Source organism: Nicotiana tomentosiformis, chromosome 2 (genome assembly GCF_000390325.3).
Source record: "Nicotiana tomentosiformis chromosome 2, ASM39032v3, whole genome shotgun sequence".
NCBI lineage: Eukaryota > Viridiplantae > Streptophyta > Magnoliopsida > Solanales > Solanaceae > Nicotiana > Nicotiana tomentosiformis.
In genome coordinates this window covers 35,763,056-35,789,461 of record NC_090813.1, presented here as the reverse complement: position 1 = coordinate 35,789,461, position 26,406 = coordinate 35,763,056, and the positions used below count along the sequence as shown (strand labels likewise).

At 40.3% G+C, this 26,406-nt stretch overlaps 3 protein-coding genes across 3 annotated transcripts; 1 reads left to right on the top strand and 2 right to left on the bottom strand.

The window, feature by feature from the left end:
• The first annotated feature begins 9,088 nt into the window (after nt 1-9,088).
• Nucleotides 9,089-13,249, top strand: LOC138904617 (uncharacterized). Its single transcript, XM_070193121.1, has 5 exons — nt 9,089-9,416; nt 9,819-10,232; nt 10,389-10,541; nt 11,649-11,758; nt 12,497-13,249. Exons 1-5 carry the CDS (start codon nt 9,089-9,091, stop codon nt 13,247-13,249), a joined length of 1,758 nt encoding a protein of 585 aa, XP_070049222.1.
• A 9,181-nt stretch (nt 13,250-22,430) lies between these two features.
• LOC138904616 (uncharacterized) lies at nt 22,431-22,886 on the bottom strand. The gene has a single exon (XM_070193120.1). The coding sequence runs from the start codon at nt 22,884-22,886 to the stop codon at nt 22,431-22,433; it is 456 nt and encodes a 151-aa protein (XP_070049221.1).
• A 2,579-nt stretch (nt 22,887-25,465) lies between these two features.
• On the bottom strand, nt 25,466-26,155 carry LOC138904615 (uncharacterized). The gene has a single exon (XM_070193119.1). The coding sequence runs from the start codon at nt 26,153-26,155 to the stop codon at nt 25,466-25,468; it is 690 nt and encodes a 229-aa protein (XP_070049220.1).
• Nucleotides 26,156-26,406: the final 251 nt, after the last annotated feature.

Below are 26,406 nucleotides of genomic sequence, written 5' to 3'. Positions count from 1 at the left end.
GAGGAACATATTACCAGCTTATCCGACAAGGGTCCGAAATTCCCGAAACTAATCGGACATTACAACGGAAATCACAGAACATACCAAAAAAGAGGACAAATAGTTACCAAATCAAGGACCTTTGTTTTTACCTTTTACAGAATAATTGAATAATACCTTAAAAGCAGGTTCCTCTAATATATAAAGGTGAGTTCACAATTCATGAAGGGCATTGTAACATACATTCATAAGCAATACATTATCGTTATTCTCTAAGTTCTTATTCTTTGGTATCTTTGTGTCAATAAAAGTACATTCAACTCAAGGGTGGCTAACTTTCCTAGGCTAAACTTATCCAATTCACATGGTTTGCAGTTAATTTATCATTATTTATTTCAATTACAATCTAATTTATTACTCTGTATCAAGTTAATCCGCATATCCTTTAAGTCACTAACAAATTCAATTGTTATCCGATTTTGAGGGTAAACACATAAAAAATTAGTTTAATTTAACTGATATGGTAAACGCCACGTATAGAAAAATGTTAGAAAGGATAAAGCTTACATGATTGATATGTTTAGGCAAAATATTATATAAAGCGAGACCAAACATTAAAGTGGAATGTTTTCCAAAACTTTTATATATTTTAATTTATTCCCCCAATTTGAGGATATAATATATTTTCTTGATCTTAGAACAACAACCCATTGGATTTTCGTAAGTGGGGTCCGGAGAGGGTAGAATGTACACAACCTTATCCGTACCCTAACATGGCGCAAATGTTATTTTCAATAGACCTACAACTAAAGAAAAGATGAAAGAAGCATTCACAACAAGTAGTAACAACACAAAATATTAAGAAAACCGAAGCTAAGATGACAATAGAGAGATATGCAGTAATAGCAATCTAAGGCCAAAACGATGTCATACTAACACTAATACTATCAAACTAAGGAGGACAAAAGGAAACGCTCGACTACCTACTAACCTTCATGATAATTAAATAGTAACAAGGACAACGATTTGTGTACCTATTAACAGTAGCGGAAGTCTTACATAACCTGCTTTGATCAATTGCTCAAGTCTGACTTCGTCTCTCTTGGAAACGAAATACTTTTCACAAACTAAATGTCTTTCTTTATGTGTGTTTTGCAAAAGGAAGAAGAGAAATCTTCTCTGTTAAGGAAGAAGAAAATTGATGAGAAAGGTAGAGCAAATCCTCTCTTTCTGTTCGTTCACGCCCTCCTTAATAGGAATACCAAATGAGTTATTATAGAGAAAATAATTAACTGCTATGGGAAAACTTCTCTCAACTACACCTAAACGTGTAGTAATTTCTCCAAAGAAGTTATTTTATTTCCAAACTCTATCTCTTCCCAAATGGGTTGGGTCAGCCCATATAAAGCGACCCGGTATGTAAATTCAAGACCCAACATCTCCCACTTCTCTCTTGATGGGCTGGAACTCAAATCAGTATCATGAATAAATAACACACTTAATTCATACAAACAAGTAGTTTGTGCGACCTGTGAGCATCAAGAGCTATAATATATTTCAAATCTATTAATGTTATTTTAAAGCTCTATGTAGAAATCCGATCACATTCGAAAATGATTCACTACTAACATGAGGATCTCATTACTCGCTATACCCCCAGACATCACCCGCTACTCCAGTAGCTAGTAATTCAATCCCTCATCCTCGAAAGAGGTGAACTCGAGTTCATATTTATCTTTGTATTCACAATTTTATTTGATACCCTCATGGTAAGTGTAATGGTCGACCTATGAATACAAGTTAAATTACTAAATTTTTATTTGTATTCCCTTTTACTCGAATCTTTCCATTCCAAATCAATTGCTTTCCTAGACATGCACTGCACTGCCGAATCACTCATGGTTATTAGTGACATGCTAAAGTAGCAACATTGATTGGAACTTCAAGAGACAATAAAAGGTCGAAGGGTATTCTAATAAAAGTTGATATAAATTCTCTGGGATCTCACACAATGAAGAAGCAGGGATTCATTCTTCCATTATCCCATGGTCGATAACACACGAGGTATGAAACACGTGTTATGGTGTTCTCACCTTATATTGGAACGTGTATCTTATTATTTTAATCATTCAACACCATAAAGATCTTGGTCTAGACACCTCCAAATGTCTAACTCGAGTTTCTCACTTTAATAATCCTCAAATCAAACCTTTTGGAGAAACTCGCATCTGGCTTACAAAACAAGTCATAATCGAATATTAAAATTTGTAAGCCTGACTAGTTGTCAAGACCGACCTTAATAAGTAAATATAACCTCTCATTATCTAAGGTTCTATAATGTCTCATCTCTTCACGATTCTTATCGAGAGAGGCGATCGCTCGTGTGAGAGAGCCAATCTCGCGACTTGTTCGACACACTCGTTATCAACAAAATATCATCACATGCATACTAGATATCGACTTAAATTAAAAAGTCAAATATTGATGATCATATTATAATAATCAAGTCATTTTAGAATACATAAGGATCTGCTATCATGCTGTGCGTAGGAATATACTGTAAATACTTGATGTCAATGTGTTTGGTCTTGCTGTGATGCTTATGATCTTTTGTGTATGCAATAGTCGCTTGATTATCACAATATAGAGTCATGGGACCGTGAGAGTTCTTTGTAATATCCAAATTCTCAAAGAATCTCTTCAACCAAACAACTTCTTGTACTGCAGACGCACAAGCCATGAACTCAACTTCCATCGTCGAAAGGGATGTACAAGTTTGTTTCTTACTTTTTCATGAAATAACACCTCAATTAAGTAAGAAATCATAACCGGCTGTTGATTTTCTATCATTCCGGTCACCAGCCCAATCAACATCTACATATCCTCTCGACTATAAATCATTTCCACTATAACATAATGAATAATCTCCAGTTCCCTTCAGGTATCTGAAAATTCTCTTTACAACTTTTCAATGATCTCTTCCAGGATTAGATTGATACCTGCTAACTAGACCTACGGCATAACAAATGTCTGGGCGAGTACACATCATAGCGTACATCAAGCTCCCGACATCACTTGAATACGGAACTCGAGACATATCTTCCTTTTCATTTTCAGTCTTGGGACATATTTCAAGGCTTAAATATTCACCTCTCGCTATAGGAGTATCCATGGATTTGCAACTATTCATGCGAAAACGCTCCAAAATTTTCTTTATATAAGTTTCTTCAGATAGGCTCAATAACTTTTTAGAACGGTATGTTTGGATCTTAACTCCAAGGATATATTCTGCTCCACCTATATCTTTCATGTCAAATGACTTTGAAAGACATGAATTGCTAGTTTTCAAATACTCTAAATTATTTCTGGCCAATAAAATATCATCCATATAAAGAGAAAGAATTACAAACATCCCATTGGATTTCTTCACATAAATACAATGGTATTCATTAATCATGGTGAAATCATACTAGATCACCTCATTGTGAAATCCCAAATACCATTGCCTAGAAGATTGCTTCAGACCATAAATAGATCTTTCCAATTTACAGACCTTCTTTTCTTGGCCTTTAACGATGAAGCCTACAGGTTGTTCCATGTAGATTTCTTTGTTTAGTTCTCCATTGAGAAAAGTTGTCTTCACGTTCATTTGATGTAATTCCAAATCCAAACGTGCAATAATAGCCAAAAGTAAGTGAATTGAGATAAATTTCACAACTGGTGAAAATGTTTCCTCATAATCTATTCCAGCTTCTTAAGTAAAGCCCTTTGCCATCGGTCGTGCCTTGTATCTTTCTATTGAACCATCCGCTTTGCGTTGAACTTTGAAAACCCATTTGTTCCCAATGGCTCTTCGTCTAGGCGGAAGGTCAACTAGATCCCAGACTTTGTTGGTTTTCATGGACTCCAATTCTTCTTTCATTGCTTTCATTAACTCATATTTTCCAATGCTCCATAAAGCCTCAAGCATAGACTTTGGCTCATCCATTTCTATGGGAGACACCAAGAAAACGTAATCTTCAATATCATAAGTACGCTTGGGTATATTTTTCCTGGTACTCTTTCGTAGTTGAAATTCAGATTCATTAGAAGGATTTTGGGATTGAGAACTCCTACTCCCACTCGGATCAAGAACAATATCCTGATCAATTTGATTATCAATTGTGTCAAAAGACACTTGCTAACTATATGAGTTCAACATTTCATAAAGAGGCTCTCCATTCCTTACCTCGCCCTTCTTTGGAAAATCATTTTCCAAAAATGTGACATCTCATGATTCAATCTCAGTAACACTTTCATCCACTAATTCACCAATGAACACATACCCTTTGGAGTGTTCTGAATATCTTATGAAGATACATTTCTTGCCTTTTGGACCTAATTTTTCAAATTTGCTAAAAGAATCTTTTACATACGCAACATATCCCTAAGGTCATAAATTATTCAAGTTTGCTTTATGACCAGTCAATAGTTCATAAGGGTTGGAAGAAACTGATCTAGAAGGAACTTTGTTCAATATGTAGGTTGCAGTCAATAACGCATCTCCCCAAAAGGAGATATGTAAATTTGTCTGTGCCATCATGAACCTTATCATGTCCAACAATGTTCTATTCCTCCTTTCTGCTACACCATTTTGTTGAGGTATGTAAGGAATAGTTAATTGTCTGGTGATGTCCTTTTCATTACATAATTCTTCAAACTGATGTGATAGATATTCACTCCCTCTATCGGTTCTTAAGGTCTTAATCCTTGTATCTAATTGATTATCAACTCCATTCAAATATTTCTTAAAGCATTCTAGTGCTTCAGATTTATGAGAAATCAAATAGACATAACCAAAGCGCGTGAAATCGTCAATAAATGTAAAGAAATATAAAGCACCAGACCTAGCCCTCATATTCATTGGACCACATATATCATAATGGATTAATTTCAATGAAAAATCAGCTCTCTTAGCCTTTCCAAACAGTTTACGTGTAATCTTTCCGGCGAGACAATTCTCACAAGTTGGTATTTCAATTTTAGAGAAAGAACCTAAATGTCCTTCCTTAGCCAATCTATTCATTCAATCCTACCCTATGTGACCTAATCTTGCATGCCATGTAATAACATCAACACCATTATTACTAGAATAACATGCCATAACACAACGGTCAACATAATAGTTATACGTAGAAGGATTACAATCTAACACAATAAAACCATCATAACGATGTCCAAAACTATAAAAAAATATTGTCTTGAGTAATTCTAAGACCATTGCTAAAGTTCAAATTGAAATCAAAATCTAGAAGAACAGATACAGAGACGAAGTTTTGTCGAATCTCTGGAACATATAGGACGTCATGCAACATCAAAGATCGGCCACCACTGTCACGCCCCGAGCCTGGGGGCGAGACCAGCACCCGGTGCCTCATCTATCCTTGCATACCAACTTACAACTAAGGGACTCTGGACATATAATGTCATACTTTGGCCAGGGGCCACATTGCTAGACAATTTGGGAAGAAAAATATAAAACTGAACGGAAACTAACTGTGAGACCCCAGGTGTTTCTCTCTTCTCTTACATAATATACGTAACGTGGCGTGGTTATATTAGGTATATATGATTGGGTATAGCACATTGGAAGAATAATACTGAAAATGTGTGGTAATATCAAGGAACTAAACTAAAGCTTTAAGTCAAAGGAATCTCTTAAACAAAGGTTCATGGTTAAAGAAATGGATCGGGTAGCACCCCGCGCATTCGGAAGGTTTAAGTTAACTTGCACCTGTGGGATAAGACTAAGAGTGTATAATATGCTAAGAATAATGTGTTATGAGGTATTATAATATCACACTGGTCACATGTTAAGTTTTGGAGTCAAGCAAGTTGCGAAATAAAGGTCGGCAAAAGTTATCGTAAATTTCTCTAATAGATTTTCTAAATTTTTGGGTCGAATGTATCAGATCATTTATCCCAAACTATAAAGAGTTATGGGACTCACAACCTACCAAATCGAAGGTCTACGAGTCTAGTTTGCAACCAAAGAAATATCACATCAAACCGACATTGGAGTAAATAGTTATGACTGTTTTACCGCGGACTATCTGGGCTGAAATCGGGTCGCGAACCGGGTCGGGTCAAACAAGTGGTATAATTCGGAAAATCCGACTTTTAAGACGCCAAAACATTTCATCTTCGTCCCAAAATAGTGATAAAGCTTAAGAGAGGGTTTCATGGTGTTCTTGAGTGATTAAGGTACGTTTTTAACGATTTCTATCGTTAAAGTTTGCCCCCGTGCCTAGAAGCGCAATTTCTACGCTTTGCAATCGTTTTCCCCTTTTATTAGCTGTGTTTGGAGCTATTTTTGGAAGATAGGAAATTGTTGTTCTTGCTGGTTCTTCAGGATTTATAGTTGGTTTGCCAAGGTAATCATCTTGGGACTCTTTTATGATCGTTTTTACAAAGGTCTACGAGCGTTTCGTCAAGTTAGGGTCATATTGCAAATCTACCGATTTAAACTCATTTATAAACTGTTTATAGGTGCGTATAAGCTGCATATATATAGTGGTTTCGAAGCTTAGGATGTAAGGAACAACTTTCATGAAGGAACTACAGGCATTCAGACGTTCGTTGGAGAGGTATGTTAAGGCTAAGCTTCGTCCTTCCTTTTAGCACAAATGTTGGGAAATTCCTAAGACGCCAAATGTGATATTTTACTATTCTGTTGCTAGAAAGACCTTCTGTAAAAGGCATTGGTATCGTAGCAGAAGTATTTTTATGATGCTATTAGGTTGATATTCCACTCGTTCGGTTAAAAAGGGTATTCGACATCTATATATGTCATTTTGTTGGCTTTCTTAAATATATATCCATATATATGAATTCTTATTTGTCTTTGGGTTGTGTGACTTAAAAATAAAGGCATTTAGTATTTGCGATCAGTCCTTCTTCCTTGTTAAAGTGTATTTTAAAATCTCTAAAGTGACACGTCGATTTCAAAATTCTCAAATATAATTTTTATGTTTATACTACTAAAACATTTGATTTTTTTTGAAATACTTTCTTTTACTAATTATCAAGAAATCAAGTATAAGGACTAAGTGAAGCATCTTAAGCTTTTTATGAACATATTCAGAGTTAAGTTATCTTTCTAAAAGTCGAGTTAAGTTTTCAAACTTATTAAAAAAGATATGAGGTTCCACGAGACATTTGTATGCGATACGAAGGTGATTATGAGATTATGAGAATAAGAGTACCAATGAGCCAAGGTTGGCTAAGTTCTTGTTATGGCCTATTATGTGCATTCAAAGTTCATATCATACATGACATATTATGCATGGACTTCGAGCTATAATCGGAGGTAAGGGGCCTATTTGCCCGAAAGACTATATATATTGTACAGATGGCCACAGGTTGGCAATATGATACCGGTTAGCTACCGGGAGAGACCGCCATTGCTGGCATTTGGTTGGGTATGTCATGCATTTAAATTAATATATATGTATTCACGACATACGATTACACGAGCATACCATACATATTTTATTACTATGAGGTCGGATGTCGGCCATGGAGGCTATCAGAGTTTCAGTGTCAGGTGGTATCTTTATTACCTTTTTACATCAGCTATGTATGATTCTACTTTCTGCCTTACATACCAGTACATTTTTATTCGTACTGATGTCCCGTTACTTGGGGACACTGCATTTTTGTTTTGTGCGTGCAGGTCCAGGTAGGGACTCTGATCGACCCCTCCGCTAGGATTTCGGGGTTCAGCTGTGAGTTGGTAAGCTCCACCTCTTCCTGGAGCTTTCATAGGATTGTTACTTTTGTTGTACAGTTTGGGTATAGTTGAGGCCTTATCCCGACAGTGCTTATGACACTCTTAGAGGCTATTGTGGACACAATATTCTGGGTTTCTTTTTGCTGCTTTCAGTCTCCAGCCCATAGGGTTGGCATGTATATATAGGTGTGTAGGCATATATGTCTTCAGTCGCGGCCTCGTCGGCCAGCTAGTATTTTATTATTTTGGCTTGTCTACCTATGTTTATATGGCTTATTGTTATTCATGTCATAACCTTACGGTCCAGGCTTAGTATTTCAGATGTTGTGCTGCCCGATCTGTTGGGCCCCCAGTCTAGTTAGCTAGTATGTTTAGTGGCTAACTCGAACGAATACAGTATCGAGTGCCAGTCGTGCCTTCCCTAGTTTGGGGCGTGACAAACTTGGTATCAGAGCAGGTCGTATCCCAGGGAGTCCACAAGCCGTGTCTAGTAGAGTCTTGCTTATGGGTGTGTTGTGCACCACACTTATAATCAGGAGGCTATGAGGCATTTAGGAATGGTTACATTTTTTCAATTAATAGATCGTGCTATAGAGCGAAGTTATAAGAACATATGAAATCTAAATCGTGCTTTGTGTTTCCTATCTAACAGGCTACCTACGCTTAGGAGATGGCACAGCGAGAGATAGGTATGGATCCGGGAGAAGGTACCAGTCGTTCCCCACCGGGTCAGAGGGATAGATTTCCCTTAGAGGCTCACAGTGAGTCTCCAGTACCCCTAGTTTCAGTTTCCCTAGCACTTCTTGGAGCCCAGGGAGATGCAGTACCCCCAGCCTCACCAGTTCCATTGGTACCTGAGGCAGCTAGAGACACAGGACCTCCAGCACCTATTGTTCCCCCATCAGAGACTTGGGAGCAGGGGATGAGGGAGGCTGTTCAGTTGCTGACTAGGATGGTTTCTATTCATGAGCGACATCTAGAGTCAGGAGCAGATGCCCGGAGAGATCAGATAGGAAGCTCGACGGTACGAGAGTTTCTTCACTTGGCCCCTCCATTATTTACAGGATCCAGTTCCACGGAGGATCCCCAGGACTTTATAGACCATATGTATAGAGTATTGAGGGTGATGCATGCCTCCGTCACCGAGGCTGTGGAGTTGGCTTCTTTTTGACTACGTGATGTAGCCGTCCTATGGTATGAGGCATGGGAGAGATCTAGAGGACCTGATGCTCCGCCAGCAGAGTGGGAGGACTTCTCTGAGGCTTTTTAGCCCATTATTTGCCACGGGAGGTTCGGGAGGCCCGTCTTGACCAGTTTCTTAGCCTAAAGCAGGGGGGTATGAGTGTGAGGGATTATATCTATAAGTTTAATTCTTTGGCAAGGTATGCACCAGATATAGTACGTACCATGAGGGCTAGAGTTCATCATTATATGGATGGTTTGGGGGATCATCTGATTAGAGAATGTAGGGATGCATCCCTAACGGATGATGTAGATATTTCCCGCATACAGGCTTTCGCTCAGACTACAGAGGACCTTTCCCGTCGAATTCGTGATACTCGCAGGGATAGGGAGCAGAGTAAGAGGGCTCGTACTATAGGGTCTTATAGGGAGCCACGAGTTGATTTTAGGCCCCCACTACATCGATATCCACCTCGGTCAGCAGGTAGTTTCCCACCACAGATGCAGGGCCAGCAGTTTGATCGTTATATTCAGTCAGGACCAGGGTAGAGCTCAGGCCAGCCTGAGGGCCATCGACAGGAGCGTTCTACACAGATGAGACAGCTTACTCCTCCATGTACTCAGTTCGATAAGCTGCACACCGGGCAATGTAGACAGGGTTCGAGTGCATGTTTTCATTGTGGGCAGACAGGACATTATATTAGCCGGTGCTCGGGGTTAGGCAGAGGTACACTAGCTCAGCCTTCAGGATTCACAGCAGCCTCTTCGCCCTCAGTCCGTGCTCCCCGACCAGGTCCACAGTCTACTTAGGGCCGTGGTAGGGGGAGAGGTGGAGGAGACACCTCAGGTTCTAGTGGTAGCCAAAACCGCTTTTATGCACTCACAGGCCAACAGGATTCAGAGGCATCCCCAGAAGTTGTCACAGGTATATTGACAATACATTCTCATGCCATTTATGCATTGATGGATCCCGACTCTACATTTTCATATATTACTCCATTTATTGTTGGTAAGCTTGACATGAGATCTGAGTTGTTGCCACAGCCAGTTGAGGTGTCTACGCCAGTTGGCGACTCTATTGTAGCTAATCATGTCTATCGAGATTGTACAGTGTTAATTAATGACTGTCCAACCTCTGTTGATTTAGTTGAATTGGTTATGCTAAACTTCGATGTCATTATGGGTATGGATTGGTTGGCAGCTTGTTATGCTAATATTGATTGTCGTGCAAAGTTGGTCCGATTTCATTTTCCTGGTGAGCCTATCCTTGAATGGAAAGGTAATGCAGCCACGCCCAAGGGTAAGTTTATTTCACACCTTAGGTCTCGGAAGTTTATTGCTAAAGGTTGTATATACCATCTGGTTCATGTTAGGGATATAGATAAGGAGCCAGCGACTCTTCAGTCGGTTCCTATTGTGAATGAATTTCCGACAGTATTCCCTGACGAGCTTCCAGGAATTCCCCCCGAAAGGGAAATCGATTTCGCTATAGATTTGCTTCCTGATGCGCAGCCTATATCCATTACTCCCAATAGAATGGCTCCTGCAGAGCTAAGGGAATTGAAGGAACAACTGAAGGACTTGCTCGATAAAGGCTTTATTAGGCCAAGTACATCCCCATGGGGTGCTCCGGTGCTCTTTGTTCGAAAGAAAGATGGGTCCTTGCGGATGTGCATTGACTATAGGCAACTAAATAAAGTCACTATCAAGAATAAGTATCCTCTTCCACGGATTGATGACTTGTTCGACCAGTTACAAGGTGCCAAATGCTTTTCGAAGATCGACTTGCGATCCGGTTATCATCAGCTATGAGTCAGGGATATTGATATCCCAAAAACAATATTTAGGACGAGGTATGACCATTTTGAATTCCTTGTCATGTCTTTCGGGCTTACAAATGCCCCAGCAGCCTTTATGGATCTTATGAACCGGGTATTCAAAATATTCTTGGATGAATTTGTGATTGTGTTTATTGACGACATCCTGATATATTCACGATCGGAAGCCGAGCATGCGGACCACTTGCGAGCTGTATTGCAGACTCTCCAGGACTACAGGTTACATGCTAAATTCTCTAAATGTAAATTTTGGCTAACTTTTGTAGCTTTTCTTGGTCATGTTATTACCGGCGATGGTATCAAGGTTGATGGCCAAAAGATTGAAGCTGTGATGACTTGGCCGAGGCCCTTGAATCCGACAGAGGTTCGTAGCTTTTTAGGCTTGGCAGGGTATTACCGAAGGTTTGTGGAGGGATTTTCCTCTATCTCTGCACCATTGACGAAACTGACACATAAGGGAGCTAAGTTTCAGTGGACTGAGGCATGTGAACAAAGTTTTCAGGAACTAAAGAAAAGGCTTACTACGGCACCTGTCTTGACTCTTTCGGATGGCACCGAGGGTTATGTTGTATATTGTGATGCGTCGAGAATTGGCCTAGGTTGTGTTCTTATGCAGCATGGTAAGGTTATCGCGTACGCCTCCAGACAGTTGCGAAAACATGAACAGAACTATCCTACGCACGATCTTGAGTTAGCCGCAGTTCTATTTGCCCTAAAGATTTGGCGGCATTATCTATATGGGGTCCATATTGATGTTTTCACCGACCACCAGAGCCTTCAGTATTTATTTAAACAGAGGGAGCTGAACCTACGACAAAGAAGATGGATAGAATTACTAAAGGACTATAATGTTGATATTTTATATCATCCCGGCAAAGCTAATATTGTTGCTGATGCCCTTAGCCGGAAGTCCATGGGCAGTCTAAGCCATGTTGAAGCTGATAAGGTCAAGATGACCAAATATCTATGCCAGTTAGCTAGTTTGCAGGTGCGTTTGGTAGATGCAGAGGGTGGACACATTCTCGTTTAGAATACGGCAAAATCTTCTTTTGTTACTGAAGTGAAAGAGCGACAACACGAGGATCCTGAGCTTATAAAACTGAGGGAAAGTATTCCACAGCAGCGACAACCTTTATTTGAGCTAACTGGAGATGGAGTCCTTAGATACCAGGGCCGCTTATGTGTACCGTCAGTAGGAGAGCTCCGTGCCAAGATTCTTTCGGAGGCCCATTATTCTAGATATGCAGTTCATCCCGGAGCGACAAAGATGTATCGGGACCTTCGACAGATCTATTGGTGGAATGGAATGAAAAAAGATATCGCGGAGATGGTAGCCCAATGTCCCAATTGCCAGCAAGTTAAAGCCGAACATCAGAGGCCTGGAGGCCTAACTCAGTGTATTGAGCTTCCATTATGGAAATGGGACATGGTAAATATGGACTTCATCACTGGTTTGCCTCGCACTCCACGGAGGTATGATTCTATTTGGGTAATTATTGATAGGCTTACAAAATCCTCCTATTTCCTGCCAGTCAGGACGACATATTCAGCCGAGGATTATGCCAAGCTTTACATTCGAGAGATTGTTCGCCTTCACGGAGTGCCATTATCTATTATCTCTGATCAAGGGGCTCAATTTACAGCATATTTTTGGAAATCTTTTCAGAAGGGTCTAGGCACGCAGGTAAATCTTAGCACCGCTTTTCATCCGCAAACTGATGGACAGGCAGAGCGTACTATTCAGACAGTTGAGGATATGTTACGTGCCTGCGTGCTAGATTTAAAAGGAAGTTGGGATGATCATCTACCTCTTATTGAGTTCGCTTATAATAACAGCTTCCAAGCTAGTATTCAGATGGCTCCTTACGAAGCACTATACGGGCGAAAGTGTAGGTCGCCGATCGGTTGGTTCGAGGTCAGGGAAGCAGAGTTGCTAGGTCCTAACTTAGTCCAGCAAGCAATGGAAAAGGTAAAACTTATTAGAGACCGGCTGCGTACAGCACAAAGTCGGCAAAAGTCTTATGCAGATGTTCGACGACGAGACTTAGAGTTTGATGTAGAAGATTGGGTTTTCCTGAAAGTATCGCCTATGAAGGGCGTCATGCGATTTGGAAAGAAGGGGAAGCTCAGCCCCAGGTATGTTGGACCATATAAGATTATTCGGAGGATTGGTAGGGTGGCGTACGAGCTTGATTTGCCTTTAGAATTGGAAGCAGTCCATCCTGTGTTTCATGTATCTATGTTGCGGAAGTGTATTGGAGATCCTTCACGTATTACGCCCATTGAGGATATTCACATTGCTGAAGACTTATCTTATGCAGAGGTACCAGTAGTTATTTTAGATCTGCAGGTAAGGAAGCTTCGAACTAAAGAAGTGGCTTCCGTGAAAGTGTTATGGCGAAATAACAACATCGAGGAAATGACCTGGGAAGCTGAGGAGGAAATGAGGAAGAAATACTCCCACCTATTTACGACTTAAGGTGAGTCGCATTTAAATAATTGCCAATTATTTCTTTACAGCAACTTAATTGGATTTTAAATGACTTGAAAGTGCAATTTAAATTTCTTATTGCGAGATAGCTATATGAAGCCTAGTAGTTGGAATCTTCAGAATTTGATTTATGCTTTGCAAATGTAACAAATATAGCCTCGCAAATAACGTATTAGCGGACAAGAAATGAAACCAAAGAATTGACTTGACCCATTCGCGGACGAATGTTCTTAAGGGGGGAGACTGTGAGACCCCAGGTGTTTCTCTCTTCTCTTACGCAATATACGTAACGTGGCGTGGTTATATTAGGTATATATGATTGGGTATAGCACATTGGGAGAATAAGACTGAAAATGTGTGGTAATATCAAGGAACTAAACTAAAGCTTTAAGTCAAAGGAATCCCTTAAACAAAGGTTCATGGTTAAAGAAATGGATCGGGTAGCACCCCGCGCGTTCGGAAGGTTTAAGTTAACTTGCACCTGTGGGATAAGACTAAGAGTGTATAATATGCTAAGAATAATGTGTTATGAGGTATTATAATATCACACTGGTCACATGTTAAGTTTTGGAGTCAAGCATGTTGCGAAATAAAGGTCGGCAAAACTTATCGTAAATTTCTCTAATAAATTTTCTAAACTTTTGGGTCAAATGTATCAGATCATTTCTCTCAATATATAAAGATTTGTGGGACCCACAACCTACCAAATCGAAGGTCTACGAGTCTAGTTTGCAACCAAAGAAATATCACATCAAACCGACATTGGAGTAAATAGTTATGACTGTTTTACCGCAGACTGTCCGGGCTGAAATCGGGTCGCGAACCGGGTCGGGTCAAACAAGTGGTATAAGTCGGAAAATCCGACTTTTAAGACCCCAAAACATTTCATCTTCGTCCCAAAACAGTGAGAAAGCTTAAGATAGGGTTTCATGGTGTTCTTGAGTGATTAAGGTGCATTTTTAATGATTTCTATCGTTAAAGTTTGCCTCCGTGCCTAGAAGCGCAATCTCTACGCTTTGCAATAATTTTCCCCTTTTATTAGCTGTGTTTGGAGCTATTTTTGGAAGATAGGAAATTATTGTTCTTCAGGATTTATACTTGGTTTGCCAAGGTAATCATCTTGGGACTCTTTTATGATCGTTTTTACAAAGTTCTACGGGCGTTTCGTCAAGTTAGGGTCATATGGAAAATCTGCCGATTTAAACTCATTTATGAACTGTTTATAGGTGCATATAAGCTGCATATATATAGTGGTTTCGAAACTTAGGACGTAAGGAATAACTTTCGTGAAGGAACTACAGGCATTCGGACGTTCGTTGGAGAGGTATGTTAAGGCTAAGCTTCGTCCTTCCTTTTAGCACAAATTTTGGGAAATTCCTAAGACGCTAAATGTGATATTTTACTATTCTGTTGCTAGAAAGACCTTCTGTGAAAGGCATTGGTATCGTAGCTGAAGTATTTTTATGATGCTATTAGGTTGATATTCCACTCGTTCGGTTAAAAAGGGTATTCGACATCTATATATGTCATTTTGTCGGCTTTCTTAAATATATGTCCATATATATGAATTCTTATTCGTCTTTGGGTTGTGTGACTTAAAAATAAAGGTATTTAGTATTTGCGATCTGTCCTTCTTCCTTGTTAAAGTGTATTTTAAAATCTCTAAAGTGACACGTCGATTTCAAAATTCTCAAATATAATTTTTATGTTTACACTACTAAAATATTTGATTTTTTTGAAATACTTTCTTTTACTAATTATCAAGAAATCATTTTTATGAACATATTCAGAGTTAAGTTATCTTTCTAAAAGTCGAGTTAAGTTTTCAAACTTATTAAAAAAGATATGAGGTTCCACGAGACATTTGTATGCGATACGAAGGTGATTATGAGATTATGAGAATAAGAGTACCAATGAGCCAAGGTTGGCTAAGTTCTTGTTATGGCCTATTATGTGCATTCAAAGTTCATATCATACATGACATATTATGCATGGACTTCGAGCTATAATCGGAGGTAAGGGACCTATTTGCCCGAAAGACTATATATATTGTACAGATGGCCACAGGTTGGCAATATGATACCGGTTAGCTACCGGGAGAGACCGCCATTGCTAGCATTTGGTTGGGTATGTCATGCATTTAAATCAATATATATGTATTCACGACATACGATTACACGAGCATACCATGCATATTTTATTACTATGAGGTCGGATGTCGGCCATGGAGGCTATCAGAGTTTCAGTGTCAGGTGGTATCTTTATTACCTTTTTACATCAGCTATGTATGATTCTACTTTCTGCCTTACATACCAGTACATTTTTATTCGTACTGATGTCCCGTTGCCTGGGGACACTGCATTTTTGTTTCGTGCGTGCAGGTCTAGGTAGGGACTCTGATCGACCCCTCCGCTAGGATTTCGGGGTTCAGCTGTGAGTTGGTAAGCTCCACCTCTTCCTGGAGCTTTCATAGGATGGTTACTTTTGTTGTACAGTTTGGGTATAGTTGGGGCCTTATCCCGATAGTGCTTATGACACTCTTAGAGGCTATTGTGGACACAATATTCTGGGTTTCTTTTTGCTGCTTTCAGTCTCCAGCCCATAGGCTTGGCATGTATATATAGGTGTGTAGGCATGTATGTCTTCAGTCGCGGCCTCGTCGGCCAGCTAGTATTTTATTATTTTGGCTTGTCTACCTATGTTTATATGGCTTATTGTTATTCATGTCATAACCTTACGGTCCAGGCTTAGTATTTCAGATGTTGTGCTGCCCGATCTGTTGGGCCCCCAGTCTAGTTAGCTAGTATGTTTAGTGGCTAACTCGATCGAATACAGTATCGAGTGCCAGTCGTGCCTTCCCTAGTTTGGGGCGTGACACTAACGCTGACTAAATGTCAATATAAAGCTGGGATGGCAAGTCCATCATAACTACTACAGCTGACAAGCCAACAAAATATACATACAGGGCCTACAAGCCCAACATACTACACTAACTGACAAGATATGTCTACAAGACTCTACTAATGGATGTACTGTGATCGGAATAGGGCCCCGACCTACCCATAGCCTATATACATATATACACAAGATGTACACAAAACTTCTAGACCCGAAAACTCCAAAGGACGTGGAGCTTACGGATAAAGCTGAACTCGGGCAACACCTATTGAGGAGGTCTACCCGTCTGTCTGTCTGAACCTACACGCATGAAATGCAGCATCCCCAGAAAAAGGGTCGTCGGTGCGAAATAATGTACCGAGTATGCAAGGCAATAAAATAACTGAAAGCTGCAACTGAACTGATAATATAATAACTGAAGGTAACTGGGAGTCAAAGATAATCTGGAGGTATACTTACCTGCTGCTACTGACTCAACTCTCTCAATATAGTATGTAAAATAAATGTTCGTCCTTATAAGGCTCGGTATATATATAATTGCTATGCCGTAGTAGGCTCGCTCATAGGCGCTCGGCCAGACTAGGCTCTGTATCTCAATCAACTGAGCTTGCTCATAGGTGCTCGACCACAGTAGGCTCGGTATGTAACTTACCATCTGATTAGAGGTTGCCCAATAGGGGCCTGCCTATCGATTATAGCTCGATGGTAATGAAAATACTGTATATATAGGCTCTCTGCTCTCTTGACTGGAAGAAGACAATACTCAATTAAATATGAAGTTCCGATAAGGAGAATACTGTAATTTATGAGACTAGGATAATGTATATAAATTCGGGAGTATGAACTTCTCTTTGTGCCTCGTTATCAAGTACATGTAATTACGAGATCATGCCAAAATGAAGGAAGGGCCTAGCCTTAACATACCCGGAGTAGGAAAAATTCTGTATGATATTCTTGAGAAGGATTGCACCATATTTTCTTAGAATTGCAAAATCCCATTGTTACTATGTAGTACAATTTCATATGAATTCCTTTACTAACCAAGAAATCCCTGTTGGGAACACATCTTTTAAAATATATACTCAAGAAGCTTCGCCACAAACTTATTCGTACGGTGATTTTACGTTAACAATAGGGAGATTGTTAATTGTTGCTGTCGTAATATGAAGTCTTCATATGAAATTTCAAATTTCCCTAACCTTCATTCCTTATTTTGCCTTTCTGTATATATCCAACTTTTGTCAAAATGAATTGATATGCAAGGAAGATAAGTTTAGAGATGACTAACATAACGCTCCACCTCTTATGTGTAAATGCTTAAGAATGTTGTCCATGTGCCTACTAATTAAATTGTCTAAGGGCAAGAGTCATTTAAGTCTTACTCCATTTGCTGCGGCTTTGTCCCCACCTACAAGGGATTTGTCCCCACTTACAATTATCCATAAATCCTTAATTACATGGTTGATTTTTCACTAAACCAATAATTAACCAATTACCCACGTAATTAAGAATTATCTCAAATTACTTAAAATACTACTCATTTTAATATTCCTTATACATCATACTATCATGGTCATGTAGTACCTTGTATGGCACTAGTCCATAAGTATCGGGTATTATCGCTCGGACCGTATTTTTTCTCAAATTGCCAAACTTTGACGAAACTTATTTTCTTCGATTTGCTTACCCTCTCACCTTCACGAATTTACCTATCCCTTCTTTGAAATAGCATAGTACTTGTAATCTCAAAATAATTTCCTTCCCGAACATATGTCTATTAACTTACGACAAAACTTTAACGTATGAAAACGCGAGATGTAACATTCTTCCCCCCTTAGAAACATTCGTCCTCGAATGTTTATTCTTAGAGACTTTGGAAAAATTTTACCAGAGTCTCTTCCGTACATTAGATTAAAACCAACATGTACGCAGCCAGAAAATATACTATACATGTTACACATGGCCAATGTTCATAAATAGCAAGACTTGGCTTCTCACAACTGTCCATTATAAATTCTGAAAGTCAAAAATAAGAGCTTACCTAATGACCTACTGGCCTGAATAGAGCTGTGCTGAGGCATGCCACCTCGAGCCATATCTTCAGTTTGAAATAGGTAGGGATATTTAGACTTCATTTCTTCCTCCGCTTCCCACGTCATCTCTTCCACCTTCTTACTTCTCCATAAAACCTTCACGGAGGCTATCTCCTTATTTCGTAGCTTACGGATTTGTCAGTCTAGGATGGCAACCGGAATTTCCTTGTATGACAAGTCCTCCATAATCTGTACATCATCCGTGGGCACCACTCGGGTAGGATCGCCAATGCACTTCCGTAGCATAGATACGTGAAAAAACGGATGGACAGACTCTAATTCTGAGGGCAATTCTAACTCATAAGCTACTTGGCCCACCCTCTGAATGATCCTATAAGGCCCAATATACCGTGGGCTAAGCTTTCCTTTCTTGCCAAACCTCATCACGCCCTTCATAGGTGACACCTTTAGAATACCCAGTCATTAACCACGAACTCTAAGTCTCATCGTCGCACGTCAGAATATGACTTCTGACGACTCTGAGCTGTCAACAACCGCTCCCGGATAAGCTTTACTTTTTCTATGGCTTGCTGAACTAGGTCTGGCCCATGTAACCCAGATTCTCCAGCATCAAACCACCCTATAAGAGATCTGCACTTACGCCCATACAAAACCTTGTACGGAGCCATATGGATACTGGAGTGGTAACTGTTATTATATGCAAACTCGATAAGAGGTAGATGTTCATCCCAACTTCTTTTAAAATCTAACACACATGCTCGTAACATATCCTCGAGCGTCTGAATTGTACACTCGACTTGTCCATCAGTTTGTGGATGAAAATTTGTGCTGAGATTCACCTGAGTCCCTAGACCTCTCTAAAATGACCTCCAAAAATGTGCTGTAAACTGGCCCCACGGTCAGATATAATAGATACTGGTACCCCGTGTAGTCACACTATTTCTTTAATATATAATTTTGCTTAATCTTCTGTTGTATATGTAGATCTGACTGGTAGGAAATGAGCTGATTTCGTGAGCCTATCGACTATCACCCATATGGAATCGAACTTACTATGAGAACGAGGTAAACCCATGATAAAGTCCATGTTTATCGCCTCCCATTTCCACGTCGGGATCTCTATAGTCTGCATTAGCCCTCCGGGCTTCTGGTGCTCTACCTTCACCTGCTGGCAACTAGGACACTGAGCGACATACTCAGTTATGTTCTTCTTTATATCGTTCTACCAGTACACATCCTTGATGTCATGATACATCTTCGTCGATGCAGGGTGAACGGATTACCACGAATAATGTGCCTCTGACATAATCCTGTCTCGTAGACCTGCTACATCTGGAACACACAAACGACCCCTGTATCTGAGAACCCCATCTCCCTTAAGCTCTAAAAACAACTTCTTCTACTGCAGAACTCGTTCTCTCAACTCGACCAACTCTGGGTCCTCGTACTGCCTCTCCTTTACTTCTGCTATGAGAGATGATTTTGCAGTATTTTGGAGTACAACTCCATCATTACCAGAGTCTACTAACCGAAGCCCCCAAAAAGCCAATTGATGAATCTCTCAAGTTAATTGTCTTTTCTCGGCCTCAACATGTGCTAAGCTACCCATAGATCGGCGACTTAAGGCATTTACTACCACATTAGCTTTCCCTGGATGGTAGAGAATGTTAACATCGTAATCTTTCAATAACTCAAGCCATCGCCTCTGTCGCAAATTCAATTCTTTTTGCTTGAAGATATATTGTAGGCTTTTATGATCTGTAAATATATCAACATGAACACCATATAAATAATGCTGCCATATCTTAAGTGCATGGACAATCGCAGCTCACTCGAGGTCGTGGGTTGGATAATTCCGCCCGTGCTTCCTTAACTACCTTGAAGCATATGTAATTACCTTCCCATGTTGCATCAGGACACACCCTAACCCAACACCCAAGGCATCACAATACATGGCATAACCATCTGGACCCTCTGGAAGTGCTAGAACTAGCGCTGAGGTCAACTTGTTCTTAAGCTTTTAGAAACTCTACTCACAGGCCTTTGTCCACTAAAACTTAGTTTCTTTCTGCGTCAACTTTGTTAATGGTGCTGAAAGAGAAGAAAAAACCTCTACGAACCTCCAGTAGTATCCTGCTAAGCCTAGAAAGCTACGAACCTATGTCGGAGTGGTAGGTCTAGGCCAGGATTTCACAGCCTCAATCTTCTGAGTGTGTACCTTTATACCTCCATCGGATACAATGTGCCTCAAGAATGCTACAGACTTCAACTAGAACTCACATTTAGAAAACTTAGCATACAATTTACTATCACAAAGGGTTTGAAGTACCGCTCGCAGGTGGTCTGCATGCTCATCCTCTGAACGTGAATAAACCAGAATATCATGAATAAAGACTATCACGAACAGATCTAAAAATGGCCGGAATAGGCTATTCATCAAGTCCATAAATATGGCAGGTTCATTCGTCAACCCGAAGGACATGACAATGAACTTGAAGTGGCCATATCGGGTCATGAAGGCTGTCTTGGGAATATCTTTCTCCCGAACTCTGACCCGGTGGTACCCCGGCCTCAAATCTATCTTTGAAAAGCATCTAGCTCCCTACAACTGATCAAACAAGTCATCTATCCTTGGAAGTGGATACTTATTCTTAATAGTTACCTTGTTCAGCTGCCTATAATCGATACACATCCTCAGCGAGCCATCTTTCTTCCGTACAAACAGTACCGGTGTACCCCAAAGTGAGGTACTGGGCTTGATGAAACCTTTCTCCAGCAAATCTTTTAACTGCTCCTTCAACTCCTTCAATTCGGCAGGTGCTATTCTATACGGAGGGATGGATATTGGTTGAGTTGCCGGAATCAAATCGATGCCAAAATCAATCTCTCGCTCTGGAGGAATACCTGAAAGTTCATCTGGGAATACATCTGCGTACTCTTTGACTACTGGAATAGACTGAAGTGTAGGTATCTCAGCATCTGCATCTCTAACTCATACAATATGATAAATGCACCCTTTAGCGATCATCTTCCTCGCCTTCAGATAAGAAATAAATCTACCTATGGGTGTCGCTGTATTACCTACCCATTCAAGGACTGGCTCACCCGAAAAATGAAATCTAGCTATCTTTGCCCGACAATCAACTGTGGCATAGCAAGCTGCCAACCAGTCCATGCCCATGATAGCATCAAAATCCAACATCTCTAGCTCAACTAGCTCAGGTGAGGTCTGACGACTACAAACTAACACCGTATAACCTCGGTAAAACCATCTAGCAATAATCGATTCTCCGACCGGTGTAGGTACCGCAAAAGGATCACTTAGTATTTCAGGCACTATACCAAACTTCCCCGTGACAAATGGGGTAATACACGATAAAATAGATCCTGGGTCTATCAAGGCATAAGTATCGTGAGAGCAAATGGTCAACATACATGTCACAACATCTGGTGAGGACTCTTGGTCCTGTCGACCCGCTAAAGCATAGCTACCATTTTTGTTACCACCTGAACTGGAACACCTACCTCTGCCTCGACCTCTACCAGCCGGAGACTTAGACTCGTGCCCTGGAGGATACACAGCCATAGTTATTAAATTCGCTGGTTGTGCCATACCCCCAGAATCTCTATTTGGGAAATCTCGCATCATATGCCCGGGAGCTTTCACTTGCTCTTGACTGAGTATAGCGGTCATACCTGTAACCCTGTAGCTGAGGTGGCGGAGGCCTAGGTGGTCGTTTGAAGTATTGGGGCCTATAACTACCCTGAGACTGCTCCTGAGACCTGGCAAACCTCATCATCTTATGTTGTCCTTACTCAGTCCTCTCTGTACCCTGTTGTCGACGCCTACCTATTTCTATTTTCTGGGCGAATGCCTGAATCCAGGAGATATCCATAATATCCTGCAATGCAGCGGTGGCACATGCCTCGATCAACTCTGGGGCCAACACTGCTATAAGCCTATGGATCGTGTCCCGCATAGTAGCAACTATGGATGGTGCATATCTGGCCAATGAATCAAAACGGAGACTATACTCTCGAACACTCATATTGCCCTGCTTGAGGTCTAGAAACTGATCGACTCGAGCCTGTCGGATCTCCCGCGGTAAGTACTGGTCAAGGAAGGCATCCAAAAAATTCTCCCAAATAGCTGGAGGTGCATCACGTCCCCTGGACCTTGCCCATCCCTCGTACCAAAGGATGGCTATATCTCGGAGTTAAAAATCTACTAGCTCAACTGCCTGTTTCTCTGTGGCATGCATAACTCGAAAGATCCTGTGAAGCTGATCTATGAAATCCTGCGGGTCCTCCCTCTGATCTGTCCCCGTGAACTTTGGGGGACTCAAAGCAATAAACTCTCGGACCCTTGAACTCCCAGAGCCCTCAGAAGATCCCGCACTAGCTGATGCCCGAGCCTGTTGCTGGGTAGCTACCAACTGTGTCAACAAATGCACTGCACTCCTCAAGTCCTGATCGGATGGAAGCGGAGGGGGAACTAGATGTGCGGTCTCCCTAGGAATCTCCTCAGGTAGTGGAGGAGCCGATAATGGCTGAGTAGGGGTCTCTCCCTGGGCCTCCGATTGTGCCCCATCTACTTGGGGTACCCTGCTAGTCCCCTCACCTACTGTTGTATCTCTCATCTGGCTAGCCGTAGTCTTCCTAGTCATCGTCATCTGTGCATGCAAACGTCAACACGTAAGTTTAACTCAAATTTCCTATAACTCAGTTATATAGTACGATTTAGATTTGAAAGAAGGGTAACCAACTCCTAAATGCCATGTAGTCCCCTGCTTATATAATGTGGTGCACCACACATCTATAAACAAGACCCTACTAGACACGGCTTGTAGACTCCCTAGGATAGAACTGCTCTGATACCACTTTTGTCACGCCCCTAGCCTGGGGTCGAGACCGGCACCCGGTGCCTCATCTATCCTTTCGTACAAACTTGCGACTAAGGGACTTTGGACATATAATGTCATACTTTGGCCAGGGGCCACATTGCTAGACAATTAGCGAAGCAAAATATAAAACTGAATGGAAACTAGCGCTGACTAAATGTCAATATAAAGCTGGGACGGCAAGGCCGTCATAACTACTACAGCTGACAAGCCAACAAAATATACATACAGGGCCTACAAGCCCAACATACTGCACTAACTAACAAGATATGTCTACAAGCCTCTACTGATGGATTAACTGTGATCGAAATAGTTCCCTGACCTACCCATAGCCTATATACATATATACACAAGATGTACACAAAACCTCTAGACCCGGCAACTCCGAAGGACGTGGAGCTTACCGATAAAGTTAAACTCGGGTAACACCTATTGAGGAGGTCTACCCGTCTGTCTGTCTGAACCTGCATAAAATGCAGCGTCTCCAGAAATATGGAAGTCAGTACGAAATAATGTACCGAGTATGCAAGGCAATAAAATAATTAAAAGCTACAACTGAACTGATAATATAATAACTGAAGGTAACTGGGAGTCAAAGATGATCTGGAGGTATACTTACCTGCTGATACTGACTCAACTCTCTCAATATAGTATGTAAAATAAATGTCCGGCCTTATAAGGCTCGGTATATATATAACTGCTCTGCCGTAGTAGGCTCGCTCATAGGCGCTCGACCAGACTAGGCTCTGTATCTCGACCAACTGAGCTCGCTCATAGGCGCTCGACCACAGTAGGCGCGGTATATAACTTACCATCTGATCAGAGATTGCCCAATAGGGGCCTACCCATCGATTATAGCTCGATGGTAATGAAAATACTGTAATACTGTATATATAGGCTCTTTGCTCTCTTGACTGGAAGAAGACAATACTCAATTAAATATGAAGTCCCGATAAGGAGAATACTGTAATTTATGAGACTAGGATAATGTATATAAATTCGGGAGTATGAACTTTTCTTTGTTCCTCGTTATCAAATACATGTAATTACGAGATCATGCCAAAATGAAGAAGGGCTTAGCCTTAACATACCTGGAGTAGGCAAAAATCCGTATGATATTCTTAAGAAGGATTGCACTGTATTCCCTTAGAATTGCAAAATCCCGTTGTTACTATGCATTGCAATTTCATATGAATTCCTTTACTAACCAAGAACTCCCTGTTGGGAACACATCTTTTAAAATATATACTCAAGAAGCTTCGCCACAAACTTATTCGTACGGTGATTTTACGTTAACAATAGGGAGATTGTTAATTGTTGCTATCGTAATATGAAATCTTCATATGAAATTTCAAATTTCCCTAACCTTCGTTCCTTATTTTGCCTTTTTGTATATATCCAACTTTTGTCAAAATGAATTGATATGCAAGGAAGATAAGTTTAGAGATGACTAACATAACTCTCCACCTCTTACGTGTAAATGCTTAAGAATGTTGTCCATGTGCCTACTAATTAAATTATCTAAGGGCAAGAGTCATTTAAGCCACGTGGTGGGGGGGATTTGTCCCCACCTACAATTATTCACAAATCCTTAATTACATGGTTAATTTTTTATTAAACTAATAATTAATCAATTACCCACAAAATTAAGAATTATCTCAAATTACTTAAAATACTACTCATTTTTAATACACCTTATACATCATACTATCATGGTCATGTAGTACCTTGTATGGCACTAGTCCATAAGTACCGGGTATTATCGCTCGGACCATATTTTTTCCCAAATTGCCAAACTTTGACGAAACTTATTTTCTTCGATTCGCTTACCCTCCCACCTTCACGAATTTACCTATCCCTTGTTTGAAATAGCATAGTACTTGTAATCTCAAAATAATTTCCTTCTCGAACTTATGTCGATTAACTTACGGCAAAACTTTAACGTATGAAAACGCCAGATGTAACAACCACGCATGTCCATTCTGTAAGTGCTTATCCCTTTGACTTCAATCTTTGCATTGTTTCCCACATATACATATTTTTATCTAGGTGGAACTCGACGAAACTCTATAAACGCTTCTCTATCACGGCTCACATGGTCGGTGGCCCCTAAGTCTACAATCCACATAAGATAAGATTCAGTTAGTAAAACAGTGCTAGAAACATATATAGCACTAAGATATGTGTTTTGGAATGCTACCTTTTTTGGCTCAGTGCACTCATGAGCAAAATTCCCTGGAACTTGGCAATTGTAGCACTTCATCTTACTCTTGTCTTTCTTTTTGTAAAACCGTTTTCCTTTCTTGGAATTTGGCTTGTTTCTTTTCTTGGAGGATCCTTCTCCGGTCTCCTTACCCTTTCCGCCATTTTTTCTTGTGCTTGAAGCTTGATCTCTTTGTACTACTTGATTCTGCCACAAAGGCATTAGGTAAATCTTTAGCAGCACCGAGCCGCTCGTCTTCAAGCTCCACATGATGGGCAACATCAGCAAAAGTTTTGATGTTATCATTGTGGGTCAAGTTAACCTTCAAATGTTCCCAATTGTTGGGAAGAAACCGAATCACCGCCTGAACCTGCTGCTCATCAGAGAGAACATGACCAGTACTTTTGAGTTGAGCAATCATGTTTGACATCACCCTTAGATGTTGCTTGACACTGTGATCATGAGGGTTTTTGTACGTGTCAAACTTGATTGTCAGCTTTCGAATGCGAGTTACATTTGTACCCCTATATGCCTCTCTTAAATGTGCCCACATGACTTGAGCAGTAGTGTTGGGTAGTGTTATGAGATCATCAACAACTGAACTTACAATAATTTCACGTGCAGTGGAATCTTTCTTTTTCCAAATATTATAAGTTTTCAGATCCCTCCCGTGTTGGGCAGTGTTACCCTCCTCTGGGTGACTCATAGCATGGTTAATACTTTCAAGAGCATTTTTCTCTTTGAGTACATACCACATTTTACGACTCCAGATGTCGTAATTTTCACCATTCAGTTTGTCACCCTTGTTCAAGTCAATAATGATACTTTTCGATGCCATGTCCGTTATTAGAGACAATATTACAAGTTTAACTCATCAATATATACCTCAGTCAATTTATGCATGTGATTACACACTCAAGTAAATTAATTATAATATTAATTTTATATTTAGTATAGAATCGAAAGGTCACTACGTTTCCATTCATCATCTATATCTAAATATATTAATTACTATTAAAATCACTTCTTAGTGTGTACTTCATTTCAAGTCTCAATCCCATTACAAAATAAAATAATAAATAATAATTG